The sequence below is a fragment of the Pteropus medius genome, unplaced genomic scaffold, assembly GCF_902729225.1.
Source record: "Pteropus medius unplaced genomic scaffold, Ma_sr-lr_union100, whole genome shotgun sequence".
Classification (NCBI taxonomy): domain Eukaryota; kingdom Metazoa; phylum Chordata; class Mammalia; order Chiroptera; family Pteropodidae; genus Pteropus; species Pteropus medius.
This window is the reverse complement of record NW_024351730.1, coordinates 7,237,484-7,260,306: the sequence shown is the minus strand read 5'-3', so window position 1 is coordinate 7,260,306 and position 22,823 is coordinate 7,237,484. Positions and strand designations below refer to the sequence as shown.

At 38.3% G+C, this 22,823-nt stretch overlaps 2 protein-coding genes across 14 annotated transcripts in view; both read left to right on the top strand.

Annotated features, from left to right (window-relative positions):
- The window catches only part of FRYL (FRY like transcription coactivator), a 271,172-nt gene that overhangs the window by 29,165 nt on the left and 219,184 nt on the right, over positions 1–22,823 (top strand). For 7 of the 13 annotated variants that reach the window (XM_039845167.1, XM_039845164.1, XM_039845160.1 and 4 more), the window contains exon 1: positions 5,939–6,176. The exons of 1 other annotated variant lie outside the window; for it this stretch is intronic. The gene's annotated coding sequence lies outside the window, so the exon portion shown is untranslated. Of the gene's footprint in view, positions 1–5,937; positions 6,177–22,823 lie in introns of those variants that run through there. 5 more of the 13 variants (XM_039845152.1, XM_039845156.1, XM_039845159.1 and 2 more) reach the window with 1 other exon arrangement.
- LOC120588045 (translation initiation factor IF-2-like) lies at positions 6,185–15,056 on the top strand. Its single transcript, XM_039845178.1, has 3 exons — positions 6,185–10,377; positions 10,844–10,965; positions 12,497–15,056. Exon 1 carries the CDS (start codon positions 6,243–6,245, stop codon positions 7,083–7,085), a length of 843 nt encoding a protein of 280 aa, XP_039701112.1. The 5' UTR covers positions 6,185–6,242; the 3' UTR covers positions 7,086–10,377; positions 10,844–10,965; positions 12,497–15,056.

The following is a 22,823-nucleotide window of genomic DNA, read 5'->3' as shown; positions in this document are numbered from 1 at the left end:
TTCATCTAATCTACTGTTGATTCCCTCTAATGTATTCTTCATTTCAGTTATTGTATTCTTCATTTTCGACTGGTTCTTTTTTGTGTTTTCTACCTCCATTTTTATGTTTACTGTCTTTTTGTTGACGTTCTCACCGAGATCATTGAGGATCCTTATAACCAGTGTTTAGAACTCTGCATCTGGTAGATTGCTTGTCTCCATTTTGTTGAGTTCTTATACTGGGGCTTTATTCTGTTCTTTTGTTTGGGACATATTTCTCTGTTACCCCATTTTGGCTGCCTCCCTTGGTTTCATGTTTATATATTAGGTAGAGCTGTTATGTTTCCTGGTCTTAGTAGAGTGCCTTTATGTAGCAGGTGTCTTGAGGGGCCCACTGGCACAGTTCCCCCTGGTCACCTGAGCCAGGTGCCCCAAGTGTGTCCCTTGTGTGGGTTGTGGGTGCACTACTGTTGTAGTTGAGCTTTAGGTGCTGTCGGCATGTCAGTGGGAGAGATTGACCCTCAGACTGATTGGTTGTAAGGACTGGCCATGATAACAGTGGAGGAGCTGTTGTGCAGTGGTTGACCCTGCGGAGCAAGATCACTTTAGCCCCACTCTGCCCATTCTGCTCTTTGGATGTGTCATCTATGGAGGTTGTTGGGTAGTGCTCTGATGTGGTCTGAAGCTGGCCACTGGGTTTATTGGTTCTGGGGCCTCTTAGGAGGATCTGTCTGGCAAGTTAAAGTCAGTTACTATCTGTGCCCTGCCCAGGGCCACTTGGAATGAGCTATAAGTGACCTGCGGATAGTTGCCACTTGTGCTGGGCTTGGAGATTCCTAGGAGAGGCTATGCTGTGAATCGAGGCTGGCAGCTGCTAATGCCAGGGGCTGCTTAGCAAGAGGCATGAGCATGCCAAGGACAGACGTTGCTTTTTTGGGATTTGTGAACTTTTGATAGATTTTAGTAAATATTGCAGCATGAGCCAAGACAGGCCATTTTTATTGAAAAGCCACTGGAAGTGGCTTGGATGGGCCAGCAAGTTGAGTGGGGCGGGATCTCAGGGAATCACCAGAGCAGGGCAACCAATGTCAGCCAGGTTGATGGAGACTCAGACATGGTGCCTCCTGTGTCTGCATGTTGGATCAGAGGAGGGTTCGACAATGGAACATGCCTTCTGCCAGCACTTCTGTCTGGAAGAAAACTGCCCCTCCAGCCCTTGCATGGAAGCCAGACAATTCAGATCCTCACAATATGTCCCTGATGACTTTGAGCTGCTGCCCCAGGGCTAGAGCTCCAAGCAAGTGAGTCTATCTGCAAGTAAGTCTCACTTAGTCACAACCTTCACTGGTTTTCACAGCCAGAAGTTGTGGGGACTTCTCTCCCAAGCACTGGAACCCTGAGCTGGGGAGCCTGATGTGCGGCTGGAACCTTTCACTCCTCAGGGAAAGCCTCTGCAACTGAAATATCCCTCTTCATTTTTAACTGCTACACGTGAGTGTGAGAGCAGCCCATTCAGCATCTTTGCCCCTTCTATCAGTCTCTTGTGACTTCTTCCGTACATCCTTAATTACAGGACTTCTGTTCAGCTAGACATTAGGCGATTCTCAATGACGGTTCTGTAGTTTAGTTGTAATTTTGATGTGGTTGGGAGAGGAGGCTAGCACAGCATTTTTCCTACTCTGCTATCTTAACTAGCGCTCTAAACGATGCTTTTTAAAGAGTGGTAAGCTTCCCAAGAGGAAAGGAAGGGAATTCTGTAAGACATGATAGATGCAAAAAAAAAAAAAAAAAAAGCAGCATTTTTCAAGTGCCTCCATGAATAATAAGAGTTTCTCTACTAATATTCTGACAGGAAACTAGCAAGTCAATTAGTGATGATGCTGTAATGTTTACTTATGCGTAGAGGGAAAATTAAAAGTTAAATAGTTCCCACACCCCCACCATGGACATTATGTGGGAAAACACCTTAGGAATATTTTCATTTCTAAATTACCTTTTACAATAGATGAAAAGAAGCATCATCAATGTGAAATGCAGTGAGTATTCTAGACTCCATTGGAGATTTGTACAATTTTTTTTATTGTCAAATGTATTCAAAGTATTAAGATTCTGAAATTTTACACTTCTCAAATTTTGATTTTAAAATATTCTTATTTTATGAAATAATTGAGAGAATAGAGGGTTTATTTATATTTATTTTTATACCTTTATTTTTCAAAGTAAAAAGTTGTTAAGCCTATGTCAGTTCCTGAAATTTTTTTGCAATTTTCACTAGTCCATGAAATTAAAAAGTCTGGGAACTAGTGGTCTAGAATAGTTGATATGATAGATTTATAATAAAATATTAATTAGAACACTCATGAAATAGTTAGATTTTCACATTGTAAATTAACCTTATTGTTTTCAGTCTTGCTCATTCAACTCAATTTTACATGCATTTATTGAAAGGCTTCAGTATAGCAGGCATCGTCCTAAATGATGCTGATGTAAAGATGCATAAATATGGCCTTTGCTGTTGAGAGCAAACCAGTTTAGTGCAGGAGACAGAAAAAAACCCCACTTCTTTCTTCAATGTGATACCTGTAATTAGAATAATAGATGTATGTAATAGAGAAATAATTAAGTCAGGAAATGGGGTTCAATCAAAGAAGTCTTCACGTTTCTGTTGGGGTTTAATAGACAGAAATGAGACTGTTCTAGGTGAATATGGACTGGATGGCTGTTCTGCCCAAAGGGAACCACATGCCCAAGTGCATTATGACTTGAAAAATCAGGATCGTTGATACTGACAGAGCAGCCAATGGAGTGGCCAGAGAAGAAATCTGAGAGGTAACCTAGAGTCAGATTATAAAGGAACTTGTATATTTTGTGGAGATACTTGGACTATATTCAATATATGCCTAGAGAATCTTTGAAGGGTTTCAAGTAGGAGAGAATTGGAAATCTTTCTGAAAATATATTAGTATTTCCTTTCTGCCTCTGTAAGTAGAATAGCAACAGGAAAAGAAGAAGACCAAATATGGGTGGATTGACTTTATAAAAGAAGCCATAGGCATGAGTCTACAGGAGATGAGCAGGGCTTTTGGGGACAGGATATTGTGAACATCACTCATTCATAGAGTTGTCAGGAGTCAGAGCCAACTCAACAGCCCTTATACGAGTAGAGTACTGAACATAATTGAATCTTTTGCTGATTGAAGATTTTTCAATCATATTCTCAATGAATATCAGTTCTCATTTTACAAAGAAACACATTAGGCCTCTTCTATAGAAACCCAGAAAATATTTCTTGAAATTTCTTTATGAAATCAAATTACTATGAACATATTTTCTCTTAATATGTCTCATTCTTGTTAATATCAATAAAGGGCTAATGGAAGAGATTTGGGTTAACAGCTTCTAATAATTGGATTTTTCTTAATTTTACTGTAGAAAATCGCTGGTTAGTAGATGGGATCCACCCAAGTGCTGGGTGAGAGGTAAAATTGTGCCACTTATATATAGAATATGGAGATTCATTATATTCTCTGGAGAATGGAGATATATTTATCATTCCTTTCCCTATTTTTACTCAACACATAATAGTTACTAAATAAATGTATGGTGAATTGAAAATAATTGTCAATATAAATGGTAACAATTTTTTTGAGAAAAACTACTGATTTAACTGGTAGTTCTTTGATTTGATTTACCTTTGTATATAAACAGGGAGAATAAGTGATCACAATGTTTTTTACCCTTTAAATGAATTTAATAAATATCTATACAAGGATGTTAAAAAGCTTTAGTCACATTTGCACAATGGTGAAAGTTTTTAAAGAATTGGGGATTTGGCTTAGAGATGGGAAATGAAAGTAGAAGATAAAATACCTCTGAAGGGGAAAGTGCAAATTGTAAATTTCTTCATGGTTGGAACTGAGACTGTGTTCAGTAACATTGAACATTCTTAAGAATGATCTGTATATTGGAAGCTCCAGGTTTGCAGATTTTCTAAATTATTCTTCAATGTGAAATACCAATAGGAGTATTAGTACCAGGAGGCTGGGCGTGTGAACTAAAAAGTGATAAATAATCCTATTGTGGGCAATATGAAATAAGAAATCATATAAATTATTGGTAATGATCTCAGCGTGATTGGTTAAGTGTAAGGAAGAAAATCTAAAGGTTACTGTAGACTGTCCTTTGGAGTTATGAACCCAATATGCTGGTGTAACAAAACAATCTGGATGTCATATAGAGCAGGTGTTTTACAAAGAACTCGAAGTCATCACCTAGACCTTGAATAAAAACTTGCAGTTGTATACACGTATGAAACTTTATTTCAAGATCATACTAGATATTAGAATATAGAATATTCTTATTTTGATTATATTCTAATATAGAATGTCAGAACCCAGAAGCAGCCTCAAAGCTTGAGAGTTGTAAATCAAGAGAAAACCAGGAGTATTACTTTACCTTGGCTGTAGGGGAAAAAAAGGCAACCACCAAAAAAAGCAAACAAACGGAATAGGCTGAAAATAGGGATTTAGTTATAGACACTTAATGAGATATATCTGTGAAGGCCATATGACTATAGTCCAGATATTTCCTTGTCTCTTGACTCCACTAGAAACACCTAAACAACCTACAATGTTTTTCTTTTCTCATTCTTTGATATTAATGGATATCCCTGGGAGATTTTTCACCTGTACTCACCTAGAAGTCCCATCGACTACCGATGCTTATTCCCCTTTTTCTGGCGCTTAACTCCCTTTTTAGGGTACTGCTGAGCGCTGCCACTTTCTTGGCACTGGTGGGTTCAGCTGGGCGATCACCGCAAATGCATTAAATATCCTGAGGTTTAAAGTTTTAAACTTCACTGTAAAACTTAAACGTTTTCCCCTAACATTCTTAAATGGGTACCAAACCACTAACTGTACCCAATTTTAGTAGTCACAAACCTTTCGGTTCTTAACGCATATCCCAACAGACTGCCACAAAATTCTCTTTTCATGCGTGAGGTTTTGCTGCAGGGTTAAGCTTCCGGGGCTAGGCTTCTTTTCCTCGAGGAATAGACTCCTGGTACCCTCTCGGGCTCAACCTGGGCTCCCTTTGCTACAACTCTAGCAAGGGGGACAGACGTCGTCGACCTGAGGTTGGCATGAGGGGAATCATCTATTCAGTCTTTTCAGAAGAGTAATAGCACTCGTGACAAACGCCAAGACAACACAGAGGACGTGAATTAAATGGAACTTTTAATGGAAATTATTTAAATGATTTCTTAAAGGAACGACTGAGAGAAAAACAAGGACACCTCCAGATTTGCTTATAGCTTTGTTAAAGCTCTTCGGGGTAGCGACATGCCAGTGGAATCGATGGTAGGAGTGGACACCGAGTGAAAACTTGTTAAGTAAATCTCAGGAGGAGTTAGAATTTCAGGTATTCTAACTCATTTTAACCACTCCATTCACTGGATGAGATTCCAGATCCAGATATAATACACATCTGGAGAAGCTTTTGAATTTTTTTCTTTTCCCTTTCCGGCTATTTCCAATACAGACTGTGATTTTTGTCCACGACCCTTACCAGCATTTAAAAGGAAAGGCACTTAGAAGGCAAAGTAGGAAGGAATTTGCGGGTATATTTCTCGCATCCGTAAAGGGAGAGCGATAATGGGTAAGGGGCGTGCAGACTAACTCCTACCTTGCCCAATCAGGTGCACAGGAAGATGTCCTTTTACCAATAAAAATAAAGTTCGCTTTCCGAAGGCGGGAGGATGAGCCTTGACTGCCAGTTCTCCAAAGCAATGATAGAGTAGAGGACTGAGAGTGATTAGAGGCATAACCAACCCGGGAAAAGGGGCGGGATAAAGGGAGTGGGTGGGGTAACTTTGAACGGCGACTGGCCTGGCCAGTGGAGTGCGAGGATTGCTGTTCCTGTTATATTGTTTCTCGCCAATCAGAAAGGCGAGGGAGTGGGCGGGGCGGAGAAGGGGTGGGAAGAACTCGCAGCACAGCCGAGCGCCCGTCGGGCTCCGGGGGAGAGGGAGAAATCCGGTTAAAATCAGAGTCGGAGGGAGGTTTAACCACAGGCCGGTTCCGATCGGATTATTCCTTAAAGGGGACGTGCCATTGTCAAGAGAACGGAGCCTTGGGCCCGAGGGCGGGGACCAGCGACGCCAGAGGAGGAGGCAGCTACACTTGGACTGGGGACTACTGGTAGGTGTTGCCTGGGGAAAGGCGCTTCATTTCACTTTCTCTTCCAGCCCTGGGGCAGGCACCCTGATGCCCACCGACCGGCAGTCCCAGCCCTGGAGGGAGACGAGGTCGCCGGCCCTCGCCCGGCTGTCCCTCCTTATTGGGGCCGAGGGAGAGGTGGGCCAGGATGGCTGGCAAGCAGCGCCGCGCGGGCCAAGACTCTTAACGGACACTAAATCGCGGCGCAGCCCCCGCTTTAACCGAAAACCCGCCGGAGCGGCAGCGGGTCCTCGGGGGATCGCCGCGCGCCTTGCTCCCCCGCGCACCCGGCTCCCTTCGTGCGCGCCGCTTCCTTGCGCGCCCCCTTCCCTTGGCGCGCCCGCCTCCCCTCGCGCGCCGGGCTCTCCTAGCGCGCCCTGTTCGGCTCGCGCGCGCCGCCGCCTCGCGGACTCCCGGGAGCCGCCCGGCGGGGAGGAAGGCGGTGGCTGCGAGGAGGGAGGTCGGCCGCCCCAGCTTCGCCGCCCCGGCGGTGAAAGGAGGGTGGAGGAGCAACCTTGGGGAGGCACCTGGCGGCCCCAGGCGGAAGGGGTGCTGGGGACCCGTGGAGCGTGCGGAATCGCCTGCCCGGCATTGTCCTTCTTTTCTTTTGCTCTCATCTCTCCGCCCACTGCTCGCGGTCGTGGGGAGGGGTGCGGATGCGGGCGCTGTGCCCGCGTGGCTTCGGGCTGGCCGCGCACCCCCAGACCCGGAGCCGGAGTCGGCCCCACCGACGCAGCAGCCACCGCCCGAGGGCTGTCCAGGCCTGCTGAGTGTCTGCTGCTCTCAGTTCGCACCCGCGCAGGCTGCCTGGGCGCTGAGCTCTTCTTTGCAACTTTTCTTTGCGGATCGATGGAAGTTGTGTCTTCTGGGCGGCAGGTTCTTTGGGCATAAGCTCGTTTCCTGTGTTTCGCCGAGGCTGAATTCTAGGACGAAGTGGTTCTTGATTGCTGTCGGTCTTTCCTTCCATTCCAGTTTCGTTTCTCGACACATAAAATCTCCTCTTTCTTAGATTTGCAATTACATGGGAGCATTAAACTCTCTCAGGTCAACATAATTTGAAAAGAAAAAAAGTGGGCGGGGTGCTGGTGAGAGCAAGAGCTCCACGTAGAGCCAAATTTGCCTTAACCTTTGAACTGTGGAAAGTATTAATTACCTCGACTAACTGGCGGAGGTTCTTTTAGAAGGAGAAGGGAAAAAAGAAAACCAGGTTACTAGAGTCTATGAGATTAGGGAAAAATGACTTGATAGAAATAAAGTTCGTTTTGCAAAATACTGTTTTGCCTAGCAAATATCTTCCGTAAAGTTAATTACTGCTGAACTCATAGCCGTTACCATTAGTAACAGTAACTTTTACTATGGATAAAATAACTATAAGAGGTTTTCTTCATCTTGAGCATTATCGCTACAGTATACCTGTCAATACTTGCTAAAAAAATCATATTTAGAAGTAGTACATACCTTGTGAGAGACCTTACTTAGAAAAGGAATGTTTTTGTAAACATTCATTTTTGACAGTTTCTTCTTGTGCAATACTTTGTACTTTTATGTGCAAGTTATAACCCCATAAACAAAGTAACAGTAGATGTGTTATTCTGTGGTCTTTTTTGCTACTCATTAAAAATATCATTCCATCCTGTCTTATTTTCTATTCTGAGTTATTTGGTAAAATTACTTCTGTAGAAGAGTGAATTTTGTCAGAACACTTGGCCTAGTGTTTTGTTTTTTTTTTTTAAGCAATGCTAACTACTTCCTAAAGTGTTCATTGATTAACTCACTGTTTAGTAACTTTCTCAGTGATGGGGAACATTATAAGCTCAATAACAAATGAGAAACTATACTTGGGAAATTGAAAACTAATTTTAGATAATGTCTGAGAGTCACTTTATTCTTCCCACAGAGTTTAGGAAATTTATAAAACATGATCTTTTGTAAGTAATCTTTAAAAAAAAGTTTTTTTTAAATTATAGTTGACCTAGAATATTATATCACTTTCAGGTATATAACAGTGATTAGACATTTATATAACTTACAGTGTTATCACCCCCATAAGACTAGTACCCACCCGACACCATACGTAGTTATTACGTTATTATTGACTATATTTCCTATGCTATTGTAATCTTGATAGTACCTGACATTGTTACACCTAATCTCCACCCCTCCCCTCTTTAATCCTCTTCTGTGATAAGGATGTCAGGCAAAACCTGCAGGCATAATCTTCCTTTCTATTTCATAATAGAAAGTAGAAGATTAAAATAAATTTCTAAATTTATATCTTTGTTTACTTACCAGCTTATTTAAACAATAGAGAAGAGAATTTCTGAACTTTTAAAAGCACATAAAAAGAAAACATTCAGAAAGAATTACCTTTGAAATATCTAGGTTATGTTTCCTGGAAAACATATTTTTCCTGTGAGCTTTTCTCATTGTTTTAAACACATTGTCTTATATATACACATTGCCAAGACGTTTCTTGAGTTCTGAGTTGTCCCTTGAGATCGTTGGGAACTAGAACTCTTCCATTTCTGTGCAAATTCACTGTCACCCCTACCTTTCTAGTGCCCAATTAATGGATTGTCTTAGGTCTTTGTGACAGAAAAAGAATATTCTCTAGAGGCTGCTTGAGAGACTTATTTTTATTTTTTACTAAACACCTTTCTAAATGAGTTACACCAAAGAACAGCAATTGGTTCAGTATCTAGGGGAAGATATATTAACCTTTTCGTCCTGTGTAGAAAAAGGTGATTTAATTATTTATAATATCTGTTCCACAGATCTTTTGTGATGATGATAGCTTATTGTCACAATTATTAGAAGTGGGTTTAATTTGTCACTATCTATTGAATACCCATTTCAGGAATATTATAGGAAGATAAAATAGAAATGAATCATAGTCATTACTCTCAAAAATAGACAGTTTAATGGGAAGATGCAAAGTTATTATCCATAGGAAAAAGATAGTGTGTATCTCGGTGCAGTAACAGGTGCAAAGTAATGACAACACAGGATTCATACTAAAATAGTAAAGGAATAGTGGGATAGTAGAAGAAACCTAGGTGAGGTGGCAAAGTTTTCATTGCTTTATATAGCAAATTTTATAATATATTTTTAATGAATTTTAAAAAATAAAGTATGTTTGGTGGTTGGCTGGTTGTATGTTCTCTACCTGAACTATTTTTATCTATAAAATATTTTTTGGGGTACAGAGCATGTGCTTGAATTTCAATTATTGTTACCCGGTCATTCATCTAACCCAGCTCAAATGTCACCTTGTCTGCAAGCTCTTCTGTTCTAATTGTGACCGCTCTTTCCTCTTGCTCTTGTAAAACTCTTTTACAGTATAAGTCATGCTCTGACTTACAGTATGGTTATGTGTCTATGTCTTCATTATATTGTAGACTTTGGTAAAAACCATTAACAAAAGTTAGAGGCCTCCCCACCTTTTTTTACTGTTGCCTAAAGTACTTGAGCAGTTTTATTAGGCCACTAGAATTCTGTAAAACCATAAGCTATAAAAAAGTTCAAAATTTTGAGAGGGACAAATGGGAGGAAAGTGCTTAAAGGAAGAAAATCATTATTTTCCTTACTACCAAAGTATCATATGCTCATTGAAAAATATTAATATGACAAATGTATAATTTAGAAATTATACATTAATTAAAAATACATAACACTGCCTTTATCACATAACTATTGGTAATGGTTTGGTATTTATTCTAGATTTTTTTCCCCTTTATTGCTTTTAGAGAGGAATGCTTTAAACTGTCATACTTGAAAATTTTAATTAGTAAGTCGCGTTTACTGGGAATGGAGAAAGGAAATCAATTTCTATACACTTATTTATTATTTTTTCAGGCTCAGTAATTTCTATTCTACCTTTTCTTGAGCTATAAGGCCACCACCAGTATGTGCGCATTCAAAACATAGAATTCATAATCATTTCAAAAATTGATCAAAATCCGTATCCTTGAACAGTTTATTTGCCTTTACCCTAAAATACATTTGGAGTATATAGTCTAAGCTTAATCTCTCTCTTCTCATTTCTTGATTTCTCTCATTTCTAGAGAGCATTAAACAACTTTGAAACTGCCAACAGGCACTTCTAGTAGCCAGAGAAGGAATGCACAGAAACTTTAACTCTACCTTACTCACAAAAAAGGGAACTACAATTTAGGCTGATGAAGTAGGTGATAGGATTCTATTGTTTAAGTGCTTCACCCACCCAGAGGGGAAAAGGGGTTTCCAAAGATCCTAAATAGACAGCTCAGCCACTGGCAGTCAGTTGGCCTAATTAACTGAGAAATCTCCATTCATTCAGCAAATTTTTATTGAGTATTGTACCTACTTTGTGCACCAAGCTAGGCATTGAAGGTAAGATCAAGTCCATCTCTACCGTATGTTATGAACTCCTCTGAGTAGGATTCTTAGCGTGGTACATGGGGATTAAAGGCAGGGAAAACAAAGTGCAAGCTTAAGTGAATTTATTATTCACTCTGGTTTATTGTTCTGTATAGCTTCTTCCAAAGTATCCTAGCTACAGGAGGTGGGTTGGGGCCCATGGAACCTATTAAATGTTTTTTAATGCTGCTATTCCTATGTGGCATATTTCTGGAATTCCACATTGGTGTGTCTTTCCTTACACCCTACAGGGATTATTCATTTCACAGACTGCTGTTATGAGACTACATCTCTCTTCCAGCACAGGGGTCTCCAACTCCCCAGGCCACGGACCCTACAGTGGCCTGTTAGGAACTGGGCTGTCCAGCAAGAGGTGAGCGGACCAGTGAGGAAGCTTCATCTGTATTTGCAGCTGCTCCCCAGCACTAGCATCACCACTTCAGCTCCACCTCAGATCATCAGGCATTAGATTCTCATAGGAGCACCTGTCCCTGGTACTAAAAAGTTTGGAGACTGTAGTTCTAGCAGATAATTCATATTTTGCTGATTGAGTCGTAATACAATCTTTTAAACTCAAAATATTATAATAGATGCCTTTATCAAGGTTTTTTAGTGTTATAAAAATAATTAATTTGAAAAATCACTTGTATTAAAATATAGAATGAAGTATTTCTAACTTTTACAAAATGGATCCCTCCACCCTGCCATTCCTGTTGCCCATTCTGTGTATTTGTGGGGAAAGAACTGGATTGTTAAGAAAGGAACCTTGTAGGACTGTCAGTGATGGGGTGAAACAGGCCTGGAAGACTGACAGAGAGGTACATCCTATGGAGTTTGACCATAATGCAGCAATTATGAATTTGTCATGTTTTGTGCAGAGTTAAAGTAAAATAACAGCTTTGTTGAGATATTAGTTACATACCATACAACTCATCTATTTAAAGTGTACAATTCAGTGGTTTTTAGTATATTCCAGAGTTGTGCACCACCTCCACAGTCAATTCTAGAACTTTTTCATCACCTTCTCAATCTCCTGCCCTAGCCCTAGGCAACCACTAATCTACATTCCATCTCTATACATTTGCCTGCTCTAGACATTTCATATAGAGAAAAATAACATTTTAGTAAATGTGCATTCCTGTATAAATTGGTCCCTCTCAATGTGTAAATCTTAGGACTGGAGAGGGTTCTTGTATAATGTGTGTAGCTCCAAGTTTAGAAAGATTTTCTTTAAAAATTTATCTAAATCCTTATTCTACATAAGCTTGGACAGTAATGAGAAAAGAAATTCCCCTCCCCCACGGACCTCAGCCCTGAGAAAACCATAAGACTTCTTTTGGTGACACTTCTTTATATTTGTTTAATTATTTGGCGACTTTTTCAAGTAAACAATTTGTGTTTCAAGTTCTGCTTGCTGGACTTAAAGAACAGTACTTGAGTTGAAAATAGTAAGTTATAATTATTGCTGAATATAATGTGATGTTTACCTTATTGGTTCAAAATGTTGTACTTGTGCAGCTCACCATTTATTTGATCAAAAATAGTGCTTCCTTGGTTGAATGTGGTGGACCTTTATTTGCCCCCACACAATGCTGGTGACCTTATAGGCACTTAATAAGTGCTTATTGATTGCCTGATCACTATAGCCATTTTTATCAGCTCTACTAGTCCGTATTTTCCTTCTTGTAATAATAAGGGTAGCTAAATTTATTGTTTACTAAGTAGTGTGATAAGTACTTTATATGTACTATCTTTTAAGGTAAAACTTTGCAATTTATTGTTGAGAATTTTCTGTAATTATCTCCATTGATTGTAGTTTTGCAGGCTTCTGATAATTATTTTGATTGGCCATTTTTGATCAAATATAAGACATTTTGATACTGCCACTTTCTCCATCTTTCTAGGAGATGTCAACATAAGATTTTCACCAACTACATCTTGCAATTGGATGACAGCAATTGTAAGATGCATCTCTATTTCAGAGCATCCATACTTCAGAGTGGTTAAAGTTTTTTTTTTTTAAAGGGTGTCTGGGAATCTGATGAGAAAGGGGTATTAGTTTGTTCACTTACTGCAGTGCAGTCTCATATTTTAGTTCATAAAATATTTGCATGTATGCTTTGTTGCCTGAATGGATTTCAGCATAATATTTCAACTTCTCAGGATTCCCTGTTTTTATTTTGTTCTGTTTTATTTTTTTGTTATGTTTATTTCATGGTAACATTCAGATGTGATATAATTCAGTTCAATACTTAATGCTGGAATGGTTATTTAAATGCAATCTTCAGTTTTGTTCCCCATTATTTAAGATGGATTATGCTGTCTATAATACTGGTAAAAAAGTATTACTTTGCTGGTTCCATTTATGTGTCTTGGGTATCAGTGAAATCATAACAGTTTTTTTAGGGAAGAACTTCCAGCATTACTCTTCTCAGTCAGTAGTATACAGACCACCATATTTTGTTCATTTGTTGAGAAAACCATTTCTTTCTGAATTGTGTCTGGTTTGGGGGGTTGATTTGCTTATGATTTTACTATTAGCTGTTTGTATCTCTTTGCTTTTATCACACCTGCCTGTAGAAGTTTCCTTATCTTTCTAATTTGATATTTTCAGTGCTCCATGAGAATAGCACCCATTATCACATTTGTTGAATAGTGGATTAAAAATGTTAAAAGCCTCTGGGTGGGAAACTAAAAGACTTCCTGTGCATGGATCTTTAGTGCTACGACCTTGTTATGTTGGTTATTGTTTTTTACTGCTTAGAGGATTTTTTCTTCTTTCCTGTTTTTTTTTTTTTTTTTGGACTGTTTCAGGTAGGCAGACTGTTTCTGGGTAGGAGAAGGTGGTAAAACGGTTGTGTAATTACCCTGTAGATGTCGTTAACTTTTCCTGAACAGTAGACTTCTTTAAATTCTGTCTTATTAGGTCTAACTCAAGTGGATGGGGAATAATTAATTGAGTGGATGGAAAATAATTCTTTTTCAGATATCTTGATATTCTGTTTCTTTTAAGACCCATCACAACCCCAAGCATGTACACCAGGATACTTGTTGTAAAACAGACCTAATGTAATTCTATGCATAGAAATCAGAGGCCTTAAAGAACTGTGAGGATGCACGTAGATTGGCCATTTGTGCCTGTTATCTAGATATTTATATTTAAACTGGATCTTTCGGTAATCTTTTTTCTTTGAGGTAAAATTATCTTCATTGATGTCATTTCCTATGTTTGTGTTGATGATAACTTAGAACTATGGCTTGTATTTACTATTCTTGGCCATATTAAACCCTTAGTATGCTTTGAGTTAATGCTTGTTAGAGTTTTAGTCATAGATTTCTTTATGGTTGTTTCAGAACTCATAGAGTTGCGGAACTCATAGAGTCATGTTTTTAAAGCTAGAATGGCTTTGGGAATCATCTAATACAGCTCTTACATTTTGTAGATGGGAGATTGTGACTTATTTAAACTGTGGACAGAATTGATTTCTTTTTGATTCTCAGTCCAGTGTTTTTCCTATTCTAGTAAAAATAAGGGATAGATAGAATCTTAGACTTTTGTAGCCTCTGTAACAGAGGCCTGCAGAAATTTTGTTACACCCAGCAGTATGAGAAATTGTGTCCTCATTCCTAATATGTATAAGTTTATTGTAAACTGTATACTACATGTTATGTACGTAATAAGACATTAACAGAAAATAATGAGATGAAGATGAAAAACATTTTAAAGTGCATTATTTCTATGTTCTTTATTCCACCTAAAATAGTAATTTTAAAAATAAGTATTATTGAATGTCGTTGCTTAAAAAAAAACTTTTAATTTTGAAATTATAGACTCTGGGTGTTGTAAAAATAGTAAAGGGAGTCCTGTACAACCTTCATTCAGCATCCCCTAGTTTAAATAGCTTATGTAACATAACATATGAATAACAACATTAAACCAGGAAACTGACATTGGCACGATACTATTAAGTACCCATATTCAGATTTCACAGTTTTTAATGCACTCATTCATGTGTATGCGTGTGTATAGTTCTGTGCAATTTGATAACATTTCATGTGTAGATTCATTTAACTACCACCACAATCCAGATACAGTACTGTTCCATCACTGCCAAGAAACTTACTCATGTACCTCAAGGTCCCCTTCTTCCCTACCCTCCTCATCCCTATTTCCTGGCAACCACTAATTTGTTCTCCATCTGTATAATTGTGTAATTTTAGAACGTTACATAAATGGAATCATACTATATGTAACATTTGAAATTGACTCTTTTCCCTCAGCACAATGCTGTAGAGAACCAAGTTGTCCTATGTATTAGCAGTTCATTTCTTCTTATTGCTGAGTAGTACTTATTGTATGGATGTACCATAGGACACAGTTAACTATTCACCTGTTGAAGAACATATGAGTTGTTTCCAGTTTTTGGCTGTTATGAATAAAACTGCTGTGAACATTTGTGTGTAGGTTTTTGTGTGGCCAAAAGTTTTCATTTTTCTGCGATAAATGCCCAAGAGTACAATTGCTGGGTTATATTGTAAGCATGTTTAGTTTTAGAAGAAACTGCCAGGCTATTTTCCAGAGTGGTTGTATATTCCTGCTGGAAATGTATGAAAGATCCAGTTTTTCCATATGCTTGCCAGAATTTGGTATTTTTACTATTTTAAAAATATTCGTTATTCTGATAGTTGTATAGTGATACCTCTGTGTTTTTAATTTGCCTTTCCCTAATGGGCAAATTAATTGTTTCCCTAATGAGCAAATTGGATTATTTTTCATTGTTGTTTTGAGAGTTTTTTACATATTTTAGATAAAAGTCATCTGTCAGATAGGTGGTTGGCAGAACTTCCTGTCTGTAGCTTGTCTTTTCATCCTCATAACAGGGTCTTTAACACAGCAAAAAAGTTTCAAGTTTTTATGTACTGCATTTAATAATTTTTTTCTTTGATGAATTTGGTGTCATGTGTGTGGAGTCTTCACCTAGTCTTAGGTCTCAAATATTTTTTCCCTATGTTTTTTCCTAAAATTTTTGTAGTTTTGTTTTATATTTTATAAGATAATCACTTTTTTACCTTACAATTTTTGATAAAGCACTATCGTTAGTGCTTTTATTTTCTTGTTGCTTGCTCGTATTTTGCTTTGCTGATATATTTTATCTGTTTTTCTTTGCAAAAATCTTTCAAAAATCCATTCGTGAGTGATATGATTCTAATGAGATCTGCAAATATACTTAATTGGGCCTGTGTAACTTGCAGGATGTTGCGGTATGTTGAAAATGAACAAACAAGTGAGGACATCACAAATGATTCTCCAGGATGTGAAACTATCACCTTTCCTTTAGGAGACTTTTACCTACTGTAATTCATTGTCACAAACAGAAACCTTTCTGAGTATTTTAAGATAGAAGAGATTTAATATGAGGTATTAGGTTCTTATAGAATTGTTAGCAGGGCCTAACAGCAGGTTTTAGGGTGGCAATACAGAGGTCACGCACAAGGGGAGCTTTGAGGGCACCCCTGGATATGCTGGAATCCAGAGTTTGTGCCATCTCTGCTGCACTTGTCTCCAGACACCCCGGAAACTGCAGGACAGACTCATAGTTGCAATCCAGGATTAGGAAGTCTAATCAAGGAGTCTCTGCTGCTGCTACTACTGTCACATTGCTTCTTGTAACCCAGGAGGCTGGAGAATGAACACTGGAATGATATGGACAAAACTTGTAGTTTCACAGTTGTGCTTGCCACTAAAACAACTAAATGTGCTCTTCAAATTGCCCATAGGTAGACCGTAGGTCAAGTGAGCCGATCTGTGGTATCTAGCATACTTCATATCAGTGCCACAAGACTGAAGCAGCCTGACACAGGACCCAGAGAGGGTGCTGGTGTCAGTCTCACCTTTTGAATATTAGTAAAGCTCAAATTTTGAATTTAAGATTACACGTATGTATATGAGCTTCTAGTATGTTCTTCGTACCCTATTAGCTTGATCAACCTTCCTCTGAAGGGTACATGTACTCCACTTTGAACATAATACATTTTGAATGACTTAGTAGTAGGAACATAGGAGATATGATCTTCCCTCCCAAATATTTAAAATTTATCTTAATACATTCCAATTTCTGAAACCATATCTTTCATTTTATAAATATATACAAGTATAAAATGTTACTGTTTTGGGAAACACTCATTAAATTCAGTCAACATTATTCTTCTCTTACTCTCGGGAACTGAACCTTCTAACACGTGTATTTTTCCTAACTTTCCCTGGAGTATAATATAAAAGAGGTGGGATTTCTCCTAGAACTGTACTGTGGTGCCAGAGACTCTACAGCCAGCAGTCATCACTACTTTGGTATCTAATTGTCAAAAATAAAGTGTGGCTTGTTTTATTGCATAGTTTGGATTTTATTCCTGGGTACAGCAAATTTTGGCACAGAACCAAAATTGAGACATACAGATATCCTTGCAAAGACTGGTTTTATATGGTCTGTGTTGGCAATCAATTGAAAATCCAATAAAATAAGTTGTATGAAAAGTTTTGAGTATGTATTCATGTGCATTTTCCTAGTGAGAGGTCTGTGGGTTCATCAGGTTCTCGAGGCAAAGGCCATACCCAGGAAAGGCTAAAAATGGCTCTAGAGTTGCAAATTTAATCAAGACTTGTCAACCATCTAACACCAAGGCTTCAGCCATCAATCACAGATGCCTTCCCTGATCTTTATTCTGTGTCTCTAGTCTTTTCAGGACATACAAAGAAAATTATTGTTACCCAAGTGTTTAAGGAAGGGCCAAGGAACATCATGAGTTCATTAGTAGATGAGAAGAGATACCTGGAGATCATTTAGATCAAACCCCAATAATCATTTTTTTAAAACAAGATACTTTCCCATATGGTTGATGGGATCCTGAATAATAATGGGTTATATGTGTCAAGACATATTAAAATATTGATAATTTCTAACCCAATATATTACACGTTGGGGAATTTATCTGAGTGCTTGAAATAGTTTAAAAATAATTTATATGTTCAAATCTGGAACCTAAAGTTGTACAATTTAGGAAGAAATCTATAAATTTAAATTCTGTAATTCATCCAAAATTGTTAAGAGGATCAAAAATACATAAATGCATTGGATTTTCAAATCCAATATGTTACCTTTTCATGTAATTTTAGCCTTGTTTCTTAACATAGGACCTCTTCTCATACACTAAAACCTGAATGGAATGTAGCATGGTGTGTAGAGGTTTAAAAACCTTTCTTTAAACAGAATCATGCGCAGAGATCTGAACTATAAAGTGATGAAAGGGAGATGATATTGGTTGAATTAGGTGGCAAGAAATGTACTTTTGTACATTTCCCTTCATCCCAACACACACACACACACACACACACACACACGCGCGCGCGCGCGCATGTGCATGCGGATAGAAAAAAGAGTAGGGAGGGCTTTAGAAGTAGGCCAGTGGAGGATGTGCTATCTGAATCCCAGTTCTACTGGTTCAGTTCCACAAACATAATGGTATTGTCTATAAGCCTGGCTGGTTAAGTTATGTAACGTCTCTAAAAGTTCCATGGGTAGCCTCAGATTCCTCATGTATAAAACGAGTAAAAGGCGATTTTCCTGAGTTGTTAAAAGGATTAAATAAAAAGAAAACATAAAATAGTGCTTGTGTCAGACAGAATAATGGCTTCCCCAAGATGCCCACATCTTAATCCTTGGAGCGTGTGAATCTTGTATTACACAACAAAAGGGAATGTAGGTTTCAGATGGAATTAAGGCTGCTCATGAGCTAAAGTTACAATAGGGAGAGTATCCTGGATTATTTGGTGAGCCTAATATAATCACAAGGGTCTTTAAAAGAAGAAGCGGGAGGCAGAAAAGTCAGAACCAGAGAGATGGCTTTATGAGAAGAAATCAGCCTGCCACGGCTGGCTTTGAAGATAGAAGGGGCCATGAGCCAAGAAATATGGGTAGCCTCTGTAAACCCATAAAGGCAAGAAAATGGATTCTCCTTAGAGCTTCCAGAAAGGAAGGCAGCTGTGCCAACGCTTTGATTTTATTCCAGTTAAGACCTATTTTAGACTTCTGACTTTCAGAACTGTAAGATAATAAATTTGTGTTGTTTTAAGCCACTAAGTTTGTGGTAGTTTGTCTCCACAGCAACAGGAAACCGATACAGTACTTAACTGAATACATATTAGGAGCTAAACAAACATTTTCTTTTTCTCAACACAGTCTGCTGAATTAAACCCGTGTCTAGTTCAACATATCTCTATACCTAGTTTTCCCCTTTCAGAAAGAAAGATGTCCATTGCTTCTCTTCACTTGAGCCCCAGAATATTATTCTTTCCACATTTTTCTTCATCTCCTGTGTTTTCATTTTTTTCCTACCCTTTGTCCGCTACCTCACACTATGCACAGAGCTACCTCATCTCGGGGAACTCCCTGCTTGACCCTGCTTTCCCTTTTAGTTGTTACCACATGACAATCACCTTGCAGAACCAGAAGATTCTAAAGTGTCTTCAGATTTGTCAGATAATTTTCACTTTAATTCTTTATAGGTTTATAAATATAAGAAAAATATATGAATTACCTTTTCATAAGCCCTATACTATATTTGTCGTGATGAAGTTAGAAAGTAATGAGAGTCTCTTCTCCACAGGGCCCTACTGTAAACAGTGAATTATCAAACAGTTAACTAGCAATAAATACCAAGCATCAGATGACTGAGTGTCAAAGTGAGTCGTAGAGATAGTAGTCAGTATCATGAAAGGGCAAAGCAGAGAGAGGCTATTTTAAACTGGAACAACCTGTGAAGGCTTTGTAAAAGATTTTTGAGCTAGGAATATGCTCTTAAAGGAAATAGGGAAATTGGTTTCAATAAAATAATCTGTTATTAGAAACACAAAACTTCTTAAGGTTTACTAGTTTATTATTATTTTTTTGTGAACACATGGGGAAAACTTTTCCTGTTGAACTTTATATGGTTGAGGAGAGATTCGTAGAATTTAAAAAACTTATCAACTTAAATTACAGTAAGTTGACAACACATTTATCTTGATAATCTGAAGTATAACACATGGGATGCCTTTATTCTGTGTTGCCTTGAGTACTATAATTGCTTTTTCATTGTGTTATATTTTAATGTTATAAAAATGTCAAAATAAGATTTGAAACCTATATGATCTAATCTGAGTTAATTGTGTTTTATGTGCTAAAAACATTGATGTTGTCCAGACTACACCTGAAGTATTGTGTTGAATTCTGGATGTCACATTTGAAAATGAGCCAGAAAACAAAGTAACAAGTGTTGGGGAGGATATGGAGAAGTCAGAACCCTTTGATGTTGCTGATAGGAGTGTACAATGTTGCAGCTGCTGTGGAAAACAATTGACAGCTCCTCAAACAGTTAAACCTAGAATTACAATATGACACAAATATTTCATTTTTACATATGTACCCAAAAGAATTGAAAAGAGGTGTTCAAAGAAATACTTGTACATGAGTATTCCTAGCAGTACTTAACATAGCAGTTCACATTAGTCAAAAGGTAGAAACAACCCAAAAGTACATCGACTGATGAAATGGCTAACCAAAACATGGTATATCCATACAATGGAATATTATTAAGCCATTAAAATGAATGAAGTACTGATAAATGCTACAAAGTGCATGAATCTCAAAAACTTCATACTAAATGAAGGAAGCTGGACACACAAGATCACATATTGTATGATTCCATTGATATGAAATATCCAGGACAGGTAATTCCATAGTGACATAGTTTAGTGGTTGCCAGGGGCATGAGGAATGGAGAGTGACTGCTTAATGGGTATAGGTTTCCTTTTGGGGTGATGAAAATGTTTTGGAACTAGAAAGAAGGGTTGAAAATACACTAAATGCCATTGGATTGTACACTTTAAAATGGTTCATTTTATATCATGTGGATTTTACCTTAAATAAAAACATCAGTACATTAAATCAATTGAATAGTATTGGGAATCCAGTAATAAACCCTGTGATCCTTCCTTCCTTCTTCCTTCCTTCCTTCCTTCCTTCCTTCCTTCCTTCCTTCCTTCCTTCTCTTCCTTCCTTCCTTCCCTCCCTCCCTCCTCCCTCCTCCTCCTCCTCCCTCCTCCTTTCCTTCCTTTTCTTTTTTTTTTTTTTTGCAAAGGAGCCAAGATAGTTTGATAGGGAAAGAACTGTCCTTTCAGACACCTGGATATCCACATGCAAAAGAAAGAATTTGAACTGCTTCCTCCCAGCATCCACAAAAATTAACAAAATGGATCAGAGACCTAAATAGAACAGCTAAAATTACAAAAGTCTTAGAAAAAAATATGAATAAATCTTAGTGACCTTGGGGGGTCAGGCAAAGCCTTCTTAGATATGACACTAAACAGCACAAGTAACAAACAATAAAATTGATAAATTGGATCATCAGAATTAAAAACTTGTGCCTCAAGGGACACCATCAAGAAAATGAAAAAACAACCCATAAAATGAGAGAAAATATTTGCAAGTCGTATCTAATAAGGGACTTTTATCTAGGATATATAAAGAACTCTTACAGTTCAACAATAAAAAGACAAATAACTTAATTAAAAATGATAAATTAGTGAGTTTTATGGTATGTGAGTTTCATCTCATTAAAAATTGTTAAAAATGGTCAAGAGATTTGTAGTTTTACAGGATTCAAAAGTCAAATCCTATACTTTTCCCTGCTTCTCTTTTTCTCTTGCCCTCCCCGCCCCCCATCCTCCCAGCTTCTATCAACTGTACCTTTTATACTGACAGGTTGAAAGCATTTGCATTCTCTTCTGGAACTTCACTGAAGTCTTTGGTGCTTTGTTTTTATGTTGGTCCTATGTTTTTTATGTTTTTTAATTATTGTGCAAATATTCATAGCTGAGTGGAGTAGTGAGTTGTGGTTCCATTTCCTTCTCTACATCCCAGTGTCATGACCCCATGCCAGTAGAAGAATGATGTTCCCGGGATCAAAGATGAATGGATTCTCTTCTGTAATCCATTAATTGCTCAAAGTCTTGTCATTTTTTTTTCACACTTGAACCATGACTTTCTTGAATAGCTTTTTTGCTTTTCATGGTATATCATTTTGGTTGTTATTTGGCAGCATTTTACAGAATATCCAACCACAGGGGACATACCTGACCTTTCTCTTATTGCCAATGGCTACTGTAGCTCCAAGCACCTTTTTTCTCACTTAATTACACACAGGAAGAAGGGAATAGAATGGATGCTTCTTCTTTTGGATCTTTCTCATTTGAAAACATTTTTGAAAAAATTTTAAACATATAAAAAAGTTGTGAGAATAGTAATGTGAATGCTTATCTTAATTTCACCTAGAGTCATCACATAACCATTTTGCTATATTTGTCTTTTTCTTTCTTGATCTTTGTCTATATATCTAGATCTAAAGAAAATTGCAGAGATCATGAGTCTATAACCTTAAACAGTTCACCACATGTCACCTAAGAAAAAGACTCTCTCATATGATCATGGAACTGATTAACTTCAGGAAATTTAACATTTTTAATTGTCACATGTTGAGTTCTCTGGAGAGGCAGTTGCTGAGCCAGAATTAGGATTGCGCAAAATTAAAAGAAAAATGTAAGATTGGGCAGGTGGAGTTGTCCAGTTGTGATGGCGCCCTGTCTGCCAGCACAAGGAGCAGATCTGGAGCCAAGATTGTCCATTAGAGCAGCGGTCCCTGCCCAACCTTTTTGGCACCAGGAACTGGTGCTCTTATGAGAATCTAATGCCTGAGGATCTGAGGTGAAGCTGAGGCAGTGATGCTAGCGCTGGGGAGCGGCTGCAGATACAGATGAAGCTTCGCTCGTTTGCCTGGCACTCACCTCCTGCTGTGCCGCCCGGTTCCTAAAAGGCCACGGACCAGTACCAGTAATGTGGGGCTGGGGACTCCTGCATTAGAGGAATTACTTGTTAGACAGAAATTGCTTTGCGTGTACCTTTTCTCAGGTGTGGCATGGGAGCTCTGTAGGTAATAGTGAGACCCTCTCTTGAAAGCTGAAGCCAACTCTGTTGAAGCTAACAGCTTGTCCATACTCCTCACACCTGGTAGTGAGCCTTTTGGATATGAGTGGTGCATCTACATGCCTACCATAATATTAGAATCTAATATACAGTTCATATTCAAGTTTGCCAGTTGCCCAATAACGCCCTTTATAGCAATGCTCCCCCAACCCAGTGC